The sequence below is a fragment of the Rhineura floridana genome, chromosome 2 (genome assembly GCF_030035675.1).
Source record: "Rhineura floridana isolate rRhiFlo1 chromosome 2, rRhiFlo1.hap2, whole genome shotgun sequence".
NCBI lineage: Eukaryota > Metazoa > Chordata > Lepidosauria > Squamata > Rhineuridae > Rhineura > Rhineura floridana.
The window spans coordinates 43,655,845-43,671,140 of record NC_084481.1 but is presented as its reverse complement, the minus strand read 5'-3'; the positions used below and the strand labels follow the sequence as shown (position 1 = coordinate 43,671,140).

Below are 15,296 nucleotides of genomic sequence, written 5' to 3'. Positions count from 1 at the left end.
CTGTTGACATTTATATTATAAAAATTATTGCCAGTTTTAAAACCTGAACTTTTTAAACAATTATGAATTCCATATTTTAAGCCACAAGAGCCATGGGTGTTCAACAGAAAAAGTAAGCTGTGCAATGTAGCACAAGACAAGGGCCTCTCAGGCATGATACAAGTAAGGGGCAAGAATGTCCCAAAGACCCCCATTGGAAAATGTTGGTATGATATGAAATAGGTAATGTCAAACTTTTAAAACAAATATCAAAAACACTACATTGTGATTATTCTTGGTGAAAGTTAGTTTCTTTATGCCTACCATAGTAATTGTTTACAACTGTATACATTTTGAATGGCTCTATCCAGGACCCCCTACATACAAAATCTCAAAAGAAGAAAGCAATAGAACTTGGCACAATCCTAACCAGCTGAGTGCAGAGCAAGAGAAGAACTTCAGTATGAGCTATTCTGCACACCTGTGTCAATTACAAGATAACACGCAGGTTGGGGAATATTGCTACACTTTCCGCACTAGCAAAAGCAGAAATAAAGCAGCAGAGAAAAAAAGTGGCAGCTCATGTAAAGAACTGATAACAAGATGTGGTGTCTAATGACAGTTCAAATCACCACCTAAATGAGAGAGTTGCTGGTGGTGCACAAAAATCAGTTAGGAAGATTTTTGAGATTCTGTAATCACAAACAAACAAACCACAATCTACTCATTTACAATTACTAACATGGATTGCTATTTGTATATATAATTTCCAATGTTATAGTAAGACTTCACTAAAACAAATACTAATATCTTAAAATTTGCAGCTCAGACTAATATTCAATTAAAATAAAACACAATAATCTATAAAAACTCCCCCAGCTGCGAAAAGTAGGACACAAGAACTGACATTCATTTCTGTGTATGCAACTAGCAGGAAAGCTACTCCACTCTGCAAGGCTGGGGGACCCATTGAGATGATCCGCCCTCAGAGACTTACGGAATCTGGTGGATTCCTGAATGCTCTGGGGATTTTTCCAGCTGGCATGGCTGGTGCTCCTACCAAGGCTTGTCTCATTGTGGTATGGTGAGGTTCATAGAGCCATTGATACAATTGCTCCTGAGTGCCCCCGCCGTTGCTGTGGAGCACATAGGTCACCCTGGTATCCCAGCGATCTGTGTGTGATGAAACAGGAGGGTTGGCGACTGGAGTGCAGGTGGCGCAAATCTCGGTCTGAACCTGACCAAACACGGGTAAGGCTACACTATCGTGCCTACCATGTGGCAGTGGTGGTGTCGAAGAAAGCTTACTTCTCTGCTACTATAGTGTCTGCAAGTAGCCAGCTGGCAGAGCTTTTCTGAGTGGTGAATGGGCTTTTGTCATCTGGCCAACAGAGTGTTGCTCTGATACCCTCGGAGGCCTGCTGTAACAACTTTGCAAGGCACTTTAAGGACAAAATTGATCAGATTCAGACAGAGTTGGATGCCACAGAGCAAGTCCAACGTAGGCGTCCAGAGCACTGTCTGTTCCACCTGTATTGGATCAGTTTTAATTATTGCTGCCTGAGGATGTGGACAAGCTGCTTGAAGAAGTGCAGTCCACTACCTGCCCCCTTGACCCTTGCTATCCTGGCTGCTGAGAACTAGCAATAGGAGACTGACTGGGTGGATCCAGGCACTGATTAATGCTTTGCTGGAGGAGGGGGAGGTACCATCTGCCTTGAAGGAGGTGGTGGTGCGTCCCTCCTTAAGAGGACCTCCCTAGACCCAGAAGTGTTAAACAACTATCACCTAGTGCCAAACATTGTCTTTTGGGCAAGGTGTTTAAGATGATGGTGGTCCAGCTTCAAGCATGCTTGGAGGAAACTGATTATTTGGATCTGTTCCAGTCTGGCTTCAGGCCTGGCCATGGCACTGAAACTGCCTTGGTTGCTCTAGTTGATGACAACTTTCAGGAGAGAGACAGGGGAAATGCAACCCTGCTAGTTCTCCTTGATCTCACAGTGGCTTTTAATGCTGCTGACCACAGTACCCTTCTGGAATGTCTTGAGGAGGTGGAGGTTGGGGGCACTGTGCCACTTCCAAAAAGTAGTTTTAGGAGGCTACTGTCCATCATCATGGGAATTATCCTGTGGTGTTCCGCAGGGTTCCATCTTGTCCTCCATGCAGTAGTATAGTGGCAAATTCAGAAGTGCAGGGTCTCTTCATTATAATCACAGCCACACACACACACCTTTTTTTCTGTTTATTTTCTTTTTTTTTGCTGCTGCTGGGTTGAAAATGAAATCCTTGTTAATGTTTTCTCCCACAACAGAAGAAGTCCCTAGGAGCCTGTAAGCATGAAAACAGTCTTCTCACTGGTTGACTCACCTCCTTTCCCTCTGATTGGCTCCAGTCACCAGGAAAGGACAAGGAAGCATGTTAAAAGATTCTAATTCGCTCCCCTTTCATGTCAGTTGGCTCATAGGATGCTGGAGACATAGAGACTCTGCTCCCAAAAAACTAAGGGGACTAAGACACACACCTGAGACCCTGGATGGTTACACCCCTGCCCCCATGCTATTTAACATCTATATGAAGCCACTGGGAGCTGTCAGCAGGAGATTTGGAGTGAGGTGCCATCAACATGCAGATGACACTCAGCTCTACCTCTCTATTCCATCTGAATCAGGAGAGGCAGCTGAGGTGTTGAACAGGTGTCTGGAGGCAGTGATGGACTGGATGTGGGCCAATACATTGAGGCTGAATCCTGAAAAGACAAGTGTTATGTATCCGGAGTTCTCATGTCCTGGAAGTGGGAAGATGGCCTGTTCTGGATGGGGTTGCTCTTTCCTGAAGGAGCAGGTCCACAACCTGGAGGTATGCCTTGATCCAGCACTGTCATTGGAGGTTCAGGTGGCCTCAGTGGCTAAGAGTGCCTTTTTCTAGCTCCAGCTGGTTCGCCAGCTTTGGCCCCTTTTGGCAGAAAAGACTTGGCCACAGTGTTTCATGCTCTGGTAACTTCCAGAGTGGATTATTGCAATGCGCTCTATGTGGGGCTGCCCTTCAAGACAACTCGGAAACTTCAACTGGTCCAAAATGCAGCAGCCAGATTACTGGCTGGGGTTCCCTTTAGAATTCATATAACTCCTGTTTTAAAACAGCTGCACTGGTTGCCAGTTTGTTTCTGGGCCCAGTTCAAGGTGCTCAAGTTAGTGTTTGAAGCCCTAAACGACTTGGGTCCCAAATATCTGAAAGATCGTCTACAGGAATACCCCGCTATACAGACCTTCACTTAATGTACACTCACTTTTACGGACATACTCCATACTCCACCATGCCCCTGTTTACATATGCTTGCTTCACACTTACGGACACTTAATGGTGCATGGGGGTGGAAATAGATGCGATCACGCCACCACAAATCAGCTGGGAGGCGCGATCGCGATTAGCTGAGAGGCGCAGCAGTGCAGCAGCAGAGGCTTTAGCACGGGGCTTTGAGGCTCTGCATGAAGGAGAGGTAAAAAAAAGTTTAAAAAGGTAGTGCATGGGGGTGGAAATAGACGCGATCACGCCACCGCAAATCAGCTGGGAGGCGTGATCACGATCAGCTGGGAGGCGCGGCAGCGTAGTAGCAGAGGCTTTAGAGCGGGGCTTTGAGGTTCTGCATGAAGGAGAGGTAAAAAAAAAGTTTTAAAAGGTAGTGCTTCACTTTAAGGACATTTTCAGTTTACGTACTCACTCTGGTCCCATTGAGTACGTTAATGCAAGGTATTCCTGTACTTCCCTACAGACTCTCTTGGGTGTTGAGATCAGCAGAGGGGCCCTTTTGGTTGTTCTGCCACCCTTGGAAGCTTGGAGGATGGTGGCCATGAGGGAGCATGCTCTGTGGCAGCACCTAAGCTGTGGAACTCCCTCCCCACCATGGTGCATCTGGCAACTTCCTTGTACAACTTCTGGCAAATGCTGAAGATGCATCTCTTTACCCTGGCTTTGACAACTCTTGAGATGTGTATTTTTAGGACCTACCCAATGTTCTGTGATGTTGTTTAGGTTTTTAACTGTTTTAATTATGTTTTTACATTGTTGTAATCTGCGCTAGGACCTCTGGGTGAAGGGTGGATAAATAATAATAATAATACATATATTTTGCTGATCAAAAAACAACAGCCAACTATAGGAAAAATTCAGTGATGTCCGTCATTCAGGGAGAGATTGATTTGACTCAACATGTAGAACAGTAGTCATGAATCCACAGTTCAGCTTCAACTGAACTACTACTTGTTGGCTTTTAAAAAAAAACTTTTAAATATGTTAAGAGATTCACTGGCCCAGTTTTCACATCATGGTACGCCATAGTTAATGCTACTGCACACTACCCACTCACTCCTGCATTGCTCCTTCCCAGCAGAAATGGAAACAATAAGCCATGAAGCTTGGCTTAGTATGATGTCCAAATCCAGGATCATGGGTTGCAAACAACGTTCATGAAGCTGAAATTTGTACTTATTTATTATTTATACACATTTTTATACTGCTATTTCATTTAAAAAAATTAAAGCTGTTTGCAACAGATAAAAACCAAACAGTAAAAACCATTTTAAAATGCAGTAAACAAAGCTCAACTACTGCAAAAAGACATTTTAATTGCCTGGCAGAACATAAAATTTTCAGCAGGTGTTTAAAACAGAAGGAGCCTGCTGAATCTCTGTAGGCAGAGCATTCGAGGGACCTGGACTAGTAACAATGAAGACTAGATTTCATGTCGACGTTAAATGTGCCTCACCAACTTGGGGAATGAGCAGCGCTGCTCCTGCAGATTATTTTAGTGACTGAGCTGAGATATAAGGGCTCAGGCAGTCCCTACGGTACCATGGACCTACGTTATTCAGGGCTTTGTAAATTAGTACAAGGACCTTGAACCTGGTTTGGTATTAGATGGGTAGCCAGTGCACCACATGCCCTCATCAGTCTGGCCACCACATTTTGCACCAGCTGAAACTTCTGAATGCATGGACTATAGTGGTCATCATATCCTTGTCCTGGAACAGCTGTAACTAACAAACCAGCCAGAGCTGGTAAAAGGCAGTCCTAGCCACAGAGGATACTTGGGTCTCTAGTGTCAAACTTGAATCCAGGAGTACCCCTAAGCTATGGATCTGTTCCTTCAGAGGGAGCATGACCTCATCCAGAGTAACTTGCCTATCTTCTGGACATGGGAACCACCTACTCAAAGAGCCTCGTCTTCCCAGGATTGAAGCACAGTTTATTGGCCCTCATCCAGCCCAACCCAGCATTCAGACACTGATCCAGAGCGTTCATAGCCTCCCAATTAAGATTTTATGAAGAAACAGAGATGTGTGCTCTAAACTCCTAATGACTGCTTCCAACAGCTTCACACAGATGTTAAATAGCACTGGGGAAAGAATAGTACCCTGCGGAACACCAGAGCACAAATGCCAGGGGCCTACTCTCTGGACATGTTCTTGAAGGTAAGAGCAGAACCACCATAATACAGTGCCTCTGGTAACCATCCCATTGAGTCAGTCCAGGAAGATACTATGGTCAATGGTATTAAAGGCTGCTGAGAGATCGAACAGAAGTAATGGGATCACACTCCCTTTGTCTCTCTCATGATAAAGATTATCCATCTGAATCCAGTTTGTAGTGAATCTAGATAATCAGCCTCATTCAGGAATGCCTGCAGTTGCTCTACAGCCACATTCTCCACCATCTTTGCCAAGAAAGGAGTGTTGGCGACTGGTCTATAGTTGTTACACTGCATTGGGTCCAAAGTGGGCTTTTTAAGAAGTGGATACACCATTGCCTCTTTAAGGGCAGTGGGCAACACACCATCACACAAAGATGAGTTTACCACACCTGTGATGTAGTACTACACCTACGTGGTTTGCTTATTGTAGTTTGTTCTGGAAACCACTTTCAAAGATCATACTAAGTCAAGCTTCATTACTTGTTGCTCACACTTGCACCAGGTAAAGAGTAAAGCAGGAGCATTAGCCAGTTTTTGTTAGCCCACTGCTTTTCACAGTAAGCCATCAGCCGTATGACATATGAACTGGGCCACCGTGGTTAAGAGATCAACAAGCAAGCCACAGGCTCACTAATTTCTTGTCGCTTCTCTAGCTCAAATTCCCAGCTCCCTTCTCCTGTCATTCTTAACTCTAGTTCAAGCATTTTACTTCACCACCTCTAATAATGGAACACTAACCAGATCCCACCTTAAAAAGATTTGAAGCAGATTTGCAATCATTAATAAAGAAGGAAGCTTTTTCAGTTAACTATTGTTAAGGCTGGTGCAGATGTAAACAATGACAAAGGAGATAATTATGCCATGAAAGGAAGGAAGCTGGCAAAAGGAGTGCAAGAGCTTTCAGCCCACTTCCAATCTCTGAACCACAATGTTATGTCTGCTATATTACATTTTACTATGGAATCAAGTATTTTGCCTGAAATTTAAGAAAACCTACTGGCAAAAGGCAAAACCGGATGTTTCCTGAGACAAAGTAAAAACATTTTGGCCCAAGGTAGCAAATGCCAGAGAAAGAACAGGAAAGATGTATGTTGATTTTTTTTATACACACACTATACATATGATTCTGTAAACACACAGAACAAACCACAAGCTCCTCATTTACAATCGCTGACATAGATTGTTATTTGTATATATCGTTTTCAGTATTGTAGTAATTCTTCACTAAAACAAATACTAACTCCCTAAAATTTACAAAGATATGAGAGATGATGATCACTTCTCAACATTAGTTTACCTCAGGTTTGCCCATGGGCTATGAATGAGGATTTGGAAAAGCCCAACAACTGGGTGCAATCCAGAGCAGTTCCTTCTTCACATATGTTTCATAAGTTTCCGGAAGTTAACTGATGCTGAGATGATATTAAATTATAGCTTTTTCAACTAAACGGCACATTTCATTTCCTCACATCTTCAGAATGCCCCTTTGAAAGTACTACTTGAACACAGAACTGAACTGCAAGATATAGTTACCAATATATATTTATTTTATTTATTTATTTAAGACATTTATATACCACTTATTTGTTCACTTTATTGGGATAAGAATACAATCATCAGTTCAAAGATCTATGCATAGTACCGGGCTGCAGTGAAAATATCTGCAGCCACATGGTGAGTAAATAAATGATCAGTATGGGGCCAAAGTAGATGCAACAGTAAATGTGTCTTGCATTTAACATGCAGGTTTTGTTTTGTACTGGGGTGGTGGGGGATCTGATAAGCAGCAGTCATGGGGGAGAATTTAACCTTTTCTTTCCCTACTATGAGTCTGAGGAAAATCTCTACTATAAAAGCGCTATTTTCACTTGGAAATTCTCCGTTAGCATATGATGGGGAATTTCCTCCCAATGCAAACAGTATATTCCGAGAAGGGATTTTTCTCAGGATCATAACGCGAGAGGAAAATGTTAAATTCTTCCCCATGTCTGCTGAAAACCAAATAATTATCGGACCCCCCTTCAAAGCTGTTGCTATTCACATTTTTTAAAAAAGCAAACACTGCACATTAAATGCAAAGCCATATTTAATCCCATGTCTAGCTAGGTCCACAGTCAATTTTGACAATACCAATTAACTGTTCAGAGGTGAGAAGGAGCTATTGAATTAATTTCATCTATTCACCTGAGGTGACTGGTATAGTCAGAGCCAAGTTCACTGGTCATCTATTGAGGAATGTGCCCTAGGATCAACTTGGCTCATTTTTGTTGTTGTTGACTGCAGCAATAACAGAATTAAAACATGTAAAACTCACATATATGATGGCAGGGCTAGCTAACATAGTGCCCTCCATCTGTTTTGGACTCCAACACCCATCAGCCCCAGCCAGCATAACCAACTGTCAGGGCTGATAAAGAGTTATAGCCCACAACATCTGAAGGACACCACAATGCCTACCCTGCATTAGGCACACTGTGTATATGTATGACGAGCCTTACAATTTCTGGTTATCCAAAACAGCTATAGAACAGAATTTATGTGGGAAACTGGCAAATGCAATTGTGAAATTTTACTCCTACTCCATAATTCTAAGCATGTTTATACAGAACTAAATCCCACCAATTTCTATGGGACCTGCTCCCCAATCAGCATGCTTAGAATGGCAGTCTCAGACATTTAACTAAAGTTCAAAAGTTATTGAATATTAGCAGCACATTACAAGAAGATTTTACAAATATTTCTAAAAATCCTAAAGTGTGAATATGGATATTATGGATATTATTATATTATATTATCCATATTATGGATGCCTAAACTGTGTTCTATACACAAGTATTAAAGGTACTAGATATAATTAAGCTATCTAAATTTATAAAGCATTCCTTGTGTCATCCAACTAATACTGTTTCAGCCTTTCCCAACCTTTTGGTCCCCATATGTTGCTGGACTACAACTCCCAGAATTCCTAACCATTAGGAATTCCTGGTCATGCTGGCTGGAGCTGATGGGAGTTGTAGTTCAGCAATATCTGGGGACCCAAAGGTTGGCTTTAAATGTTAACTGTCAAGCTTTATAAAAAGCTGTTCCGCACTTGAACCTTATTCACTTCCAAAGTCAAAGACACTCTCTTTTTTAGGAAGACAGAAGAATCACATCACACTTAACAGAAGTAACTGAGGACAATCTTGGTTAGCAGTGCCATCTGTTGCAAACCTTTCATGTTAAAAGTGATTTGACATCAAAGCAGAACACATACAATTCCTTCCCTAACCTTCTATAATTCTGTAACTCCCAAAGATCCACAGTACTGCTATTTTTTTCTGCCTTAAAATGGTAATCTATGTACATGCCTAGCAATTTATTCACTATTAAACGTTCTAAATGTTATCTTCAAACATTAGCCACCAATAGCAAAGAATTCCTCAGATACTTTGAGTGATATGCAACATCCCCCCCCTCCTTGAAGTTATCGATCAGGAGAATGCAGAAAAGAGGCAATTCTCCACTCCCTCTCTCACCTGAAGTCTCCCATGCCTCCTCAAAATCTGCTCTTGAGGTTTGGGGAACACTCTGAAGCAGATTCTGAGGAAGCACAGAGGGTATAAGGAGAAGGTGTAATAAAAAATTGCCTACCTCCACCATTTTGCTGATGGATGCCTTCCATTAATGGAGAGGAAGCAATAGATATCACCCACTGAGTCTAATTATAGGTGTATTCATTTGGAAGAGACTGCCTTCTGAACAAATCATATGGATCAAGCCAAGGGGTTCTACTTACATTCAGTATTACTTATCACTATAATTAAATCCAGTAACAACAATAATTATACAATATTTAAGCTTCTGGAACCGACATCATCAACTTAGGAAAAAAGGAGAAACATAAGGCTATTCGTGACACTTTACCTTGATTGGGGCTGTGGAAAATTTTACTTTCCTATCTGGATCAGGATCTTCTTCTTCGGAAAGTCCAGGAAATTCATCATAATCACTAGCATAATTGTATTCCTCCTCTGGCAAAGTTTCTTCTCCTTCAGGGCCCTGACTATATGTCTCTGTTTCTCTGTCATCATCAAAAGCTGCATTCTCTATCCCAAAAGCACTGGAAGAAAATCCACAATTTCTTGGCTGTTCTACTTCTTGTTCTTCCTCTTCACTATCTCCTACTTGTTCTACACAGTCCCGTTCTCTTGTTTGAACTTCATCCAGAGAAGCCACCTCTCTTACTCCTTTCTGATTGACCTCACTGCACACACCAAGTTCCTCTGTTTCTTCAAATATGAGGTCATTTCCTTCCCCTTCCCAACTTGGGAATCGGAGTGGTTTCTCCTTCTGACAAACATTAACTTCCCCCACAATTTCACTGTCATTCTCTAAAGTTTTATTCTGCACCACAATCAATTCAGCTCTGACTACTTCTACCTGCGAGATTTTTATGGGGGCTCTATCCACTTTAGTGGAAGTGCCAATAATATACTGCTGATTCCACTCAGAAGCTGGGTGCTCTCTTTTGGGTGCTTCCTCAGTGACCCTACTCAGTTCATCCCTTTCACTAACATTGCTGCTGCTCAAAAATGCAGGTACTAAAACAGGCTGATTCTGCTTCAAGCATAGTTCTTCCCTAACCACTGGTGATTCCCAACTGCAGAATGCTGACTGGACTGGACTTAGAGTACCCTCATTTTTCAAAGTGTCTTTGGACTCTTCACTGTCACTGTCAGCCAAGTAACTCTCCAGTCTTCTAGAAATAGGCCCAGCATTCAGTGAGGAGGATCTACAGCTGGACTGCTGCAGCTTGTGTTCACTGCTTCCTTGACTCTCTGCTTTGTCTCCGGTGCCGGTGACTTGAGAGCTAACTTCAGTATTGAAATTAAAGTGATCAACCACACTGCTGCAATCAGAAGAGGCAGAGCCATGTCTCCTCCTATCTTCAGTCCTTTCACTTTTGCTGGGAGTACCTCTATCCAAGGACCTTGGCTTTTTTAAGTTTCTTTCAAAAAGTTTCCTAGTCTCAGAAAACTTCTCAGCTAGGGCAGCTTTGTCTAGATGTCCTTCATCATTGCTGCAGATAATTTTGTCAGTAGATGAAGTAGCAGATATAGAATCCTGGGAACTACTACAAGGGATGGAGTCAATATTGAAATTATATTTTTGAACAAAGTAGAAAGATGGGCTACTGGGAGAAGGAGGTGCAGGGTCAGTTGCAGCTGTTTTGGTGATGATCTTGGACTCAGAGGGCGGGCTGTTCTCACAAGGTAGAGTGGAAGAGCCACCCATCTGCATGAACATGTTTTTGATCTTATGTACTCTGTTGCCATAAGAGACAGCTCTGCCACGAACATGTGGGTCATTACCTCCTCCATTGGATGAGCTGGTCAGCTTTTGCTGAGAGCCAGATCTGTTTGAAGCACTATCAGTGTTCACCGAATCAAAACTGCACTTAATAGCATGAAAGTCAGCTTTATAGGTGTTTCTGTGTGGAGAAGCACTTCTTAAAGTCCTCTCTCCTTTGCCTTCAGTCTTCATCATTGTCAAAAGGAGAGACCCTTCAATCATTCACGGTGGGGAGAGGAATGAAAACCAACAGCAGTTGCCCTTGCTGCCTCTCACAATGCCTTGATACAAGACTATTACAGACTGGAGGGAGAATGAGACTGGAAGACGCCTCGAACAGGCTTAATCTTCCATGAAGGCACTGAAGTGAGTTGTGCGAAGAGACAGAAAGGAACAAACAGAGAGAACAAGCACTCCAGGAATGTATCTGGAAAAACGGGATACTAACGCCATGGCTGATCTACTCCTATCCAGAAAGCCATCTGCAAAAAAAAAGAAGAGTTAATGAGCTGGCCACCTCACCCATTTATGCCAAGTATTTCAACCTCTCTCAAATGGAATTCCATACCCTGAGGAGCAACAAGAAATGTAACTCTACTGTGTTCTAACAGCCAAAGGGGAAACAGAATAAAAATTAAAAACGAGCAACAAACAGAGACTAAATACAAGCTCTGAATTTCAGGAGTTAACATGAGCCAAAGCTCACGGGGGCTTTGCCCTGAATGTGGTTTCAAAGCCAAAGCTCAGCTCTATAACTTGTGAAGTAAGCAGCAGCAGCAGCAAATGACTTTAAGCATGTGGAGAGTAGGTGCCTCTTCCTCCCTCGCACTGAATACAGCCAGCTCTTCCTCATCTGAGATGAAGAGGAAAGGGTTCCAAGACACAGGATACGACTCCCAGGCAGGCCTGAGCCTCTTCCACAAGAGAAACATTGTTCTCGCCCTGCAAACTTTCTGGTTTGAAAACAAATCTGGAGGTCCAAACAAGGTCGGCTTCTCTCTCTCTCTGGCTCAAAGTATACCTCGCCCGTTCCTTAAAGGCCCATCATCATCCCTGGTTCACAATTTCTGAAGCACAAACGGGGAGGGGGCGGGAATACGTGGACGCCACCACTCCCCCTCCCCGCCAGCCCCCGCCTTTCCTCACCCGGTATCTCGGTGCCCCTTTGCCCCTGGCCAGGCAGGAATGCAAACAATTTCGGCCCGAACTTGAAACTTCCTTGTGAAAAGGGGGGGTAACGAGCCCCTCCTCCCTGCTCCGAACTAGGAATGCAGAGGAAGGGGACAGCCAACTCCAGAGACTCACAATAGAATCACCGCCACAAAACTCCCCGCTTCTGCTCTTTTTTTCATTGTTTTTCCTTCACATCCCCCCCCCGTAAAAACTTTCCCAAACCTTCGAACTTACAGCCTGAGGTAAGGCGCAGGTCCCGCGCGGCGGATCGTGCCCTCCGCCTGTTTATTTCCAGCTTCCTGCTCGCGCTTTCCCAACGGGCGAGCACAACGTTATCCAGTCTATCCCTCCGCCCCGAACAACTGTCCCCGGGCTCCTTCTTCTTCTTCCACTACTGCTTTTTTCTCTTTTTTTGTCACTCCACCCCCTCGCAAGCTATCCGCCCGCCCGCCCGCTCCTCCACTATCACCACTTCGACTCTCGGTCTCGCGCGCCCGCCCGCACGGCCAGTTTACAGTTCAAATTATTTCTTTCTCTCTTCTTCCCCCCCGGCCGCGCGGGTAGGCGCGCGCTCCCCAACACAAAGAGAAGATCCAGTGGAGCGCGAGCAGCTCACGAGGGAAGAGATCGAAAAGGGGGGGGGAGAGAGAGATCAGAGGTGAGGGACCGGGGGCGGGGAGCGAGCACGTCTAAGTTCTAAAGGAAACGCCTGCATCCGTTGGGATATACCATACTGGGACAAGGGGTTTGGGCGATACCATCCGAGGGAAGGCCAGGGAAAACTGTCTGGATGGGTAGCGTCTATTGTTCCAAGCTTGCCCCCTGCTGCTGCTGGCATCTGGAACGCTCTCTCTGCTACACAAGGAGATCCCTGAGACCTGTTTATCGTCGTATTTGCATTTTCAAGACGCCTTACAGCAACCCATAGAGGGAGGGGAAGGGGTTGGCAGTTAAATTCCAATCGCAACAGAAACCAATGGGCTATGTTTGCCAACTACCCTTTATTCATGTTTTCCATGACAAAATATACATTTTAAATTGGAAAAATGTAAATATTTTGACCCTAATAATATATAACAGATAAATCTGATTACTGGACATGCCACTGACATTTTATAGAATGGATGTGATTCAGTTTACATTCAATTTAAAAAAAACACATGTAATTTAAACCAGAGAGCATTATGTGTCTGGCACTGAGAAACTAGATTTGCTGTAGTAATCCCATGCACATTAATTTGGATGTAAACTTGATTGATATCAGTGGGACTAACTTCCAAATTAACCTGGCAGACTTGCAATATGAAGCTACAAACATTAGTGTAGTGGCAAATTCAGAAGTGCAGAGTCCCTTCGTGTTAGTCACGGCCACACACCCTCCCTCCTTTTTTGCTGTGAGGTTGAGAATGAGAACCTTGTTAACACCCTCTCCCACAACAACAGATATCCCTAGGATCTATAAGCAAGAGAGGAGAGAGCTACTGAAAAGAATCTTCTTAGTGGCTAACTTGCCTCCTTTTTCTCTGATTGGCTCCAATCTGCAAGAGAGGACAAGGAAGCTTGTTAGACGATTCTTCTCAGTGGCTAACACACTCCCTTTCACATCAACTGGCTCATAGGCTGCTGGAGGTAATAGGGACCCTGCTGGGACCCTTCTTCCAAAAACATAAAGGATCTAAGACACCCTGAGACCCCAGATGACTACACCACTGGCTACAATCCTGTGACAACTGTAAGTTTCATTAAGTATTGCGATGCTTATCTCTGAGTAAGCATGCAGGATCAGGTTCTTAGATTGCTGAGGTCATCTGCTGCATCATTAACTGGACTTGTGGATGCCATAAGCTGCCTATGTCAATGAATGTCAATGTTAGTGGAGTTCGTTAGGCAAGGAAAACTTTTCCTTCCCAATTCAATACCTTATGTGGCTGTCTATTTGCTTCTGAGCCCAATTCAAGGTGCAGGTACTAATCTTCAAAACCCTAACTGGCATAGGACCCAACTACATGAATGAATATCAGTGCACATTTATCCTAAAATACACATTTTGCAAAGGGAATTTTTCCTAATATAATGCATTTTGTATCCCCCACCCCACTTATACACTTTATGCATGCTTTATATGCATCTTTTGTGCACACACATTACTTGCTTGGAGAACTGCACTGCAAAATTCAAAGAAGTGCAAATTTTGAAGCATGGTTATGTGTATTGTGTATTTATGTGTTTGTGTATTGTTTTGGAAAGTGTGAATTAGGCAGGTTCACCTTTAAATGTGAACTAAATCAATCCCCCCCATACCTAGGCAGTATAGAAATAGGTAGATAAAAATTATATACCTGTTTGAGCAGGCCCTAGCCAGCTGGGAGGACTAGCCTCAGAGGGAGGCAATGGTAACCCCCCTCTGAATACCACTTACCATGAAAACCCTAGTCGGGACCGACTTGAAGGCAGTCCAGTTCCATTTTTTTGGTACCTTTCATTTAATACTTATATAAATATGAATATTTTAAAATGTACCATTGTGGAATTTAAGAACGGGTTTCAAAGAAACAATTAGACCTTTGCAGGTTTTTCTGTCATTGCTAAAAATGCCCCAGCTTTCTGTCCAAAGCTATGCTTCAGTAGTAAGGCCTGCTTGTTTACTACCGCCAAATATGCTGATGTAGCAGCAATATTTAGAAATGTGTACTAGAGTTACCTCCAGAGATTTCCAAAGTCTCAACATAGACCCAGTACTGAATTAGCTGCTAGAATGTTTTCTGCCCACCCCAGATAGCACTGCTAGCTATTTAAATATATATTTTATTGTGCATATTATTATTATTATTATTATTATTAAACTTCTATCCCACCCTTCCTTCCAGAAGGAGCTCTAGTCAGCAAACAAAGAGCAAAACAATAAAAACATCTCAAAAACAAAACATTTTTAAAACATTTTGAAAAAAACATCTTAAAGACATTTTTTTAAAAAAAAAACTTTAAAAACATCTTAGAAAGCAATTCCATCACAGATACAGACTGGGATAAGGTCTCTACTTAAAAGGCTTGTTGAAAGAGAAAGATCTACAGTGGGCACCGAGAAGATAACAGAGGTGTTACTTGTCTAATATTTAAGGGGAGGGAATTCCAAAGGGTAGGTGCCACAACACTAAAGGTCTGCTTCCTATGTTGTGCAGAATGGACCTCCTAATAAGATGGTATCTGCAGGAGGCCCTTGCCTGCAGAGCACAGGGATTGACTGGGTATGTAAGGGGTAAGATGATCTATCAGGTATTTTCAAGGCAGCTATGAAAACAATAAAACTGCAACAAATAAATCAGCAGGGGAAAAAATATACATT

At 43.0% G+C, this 15,296-nt stretch overlaps 1 protein-coding gene across 4 annotated transcripts in view; it reads right to left on the bottom strand.

The window, feature by feature from the left end:
* Positions 1 to 12,622, bottom strand: part of LOC133376405 (neurabin-1-like) — an 82,416-nt gene extending 69,794 nt beyond the window's left edge. For 3 of the 4 annotated variants that reach the window (XM_061608478.1, XM_061608480.1, XM_061608481.1), the window contains exons 1-2: positions 12,188 to 12,622; positions 9,353 to 11,262 (exon numbers count right to left, since the gene is read on the bottom strand). In XM_061608478.1, coding sequence (XP_061464462.1) covers positions 9,353 to 11,002 — 1,650 coding nt within the window. In that variant the 5' untranslated portion in view covers positions 11,003 to 11,262; positions 12,188 to 12,622. Of the gene's footprint in view, positions 1 to 9,352; positions 11,263 to 11,348; positions 11,767 to 12,187 lie in introns of those variants that run through there. The other variant, XM_061608479.1, reaches the window with a different exon arrangement.
* Positions 12,623 to 15,296: the final 2,674 nt, after the last annotated feature.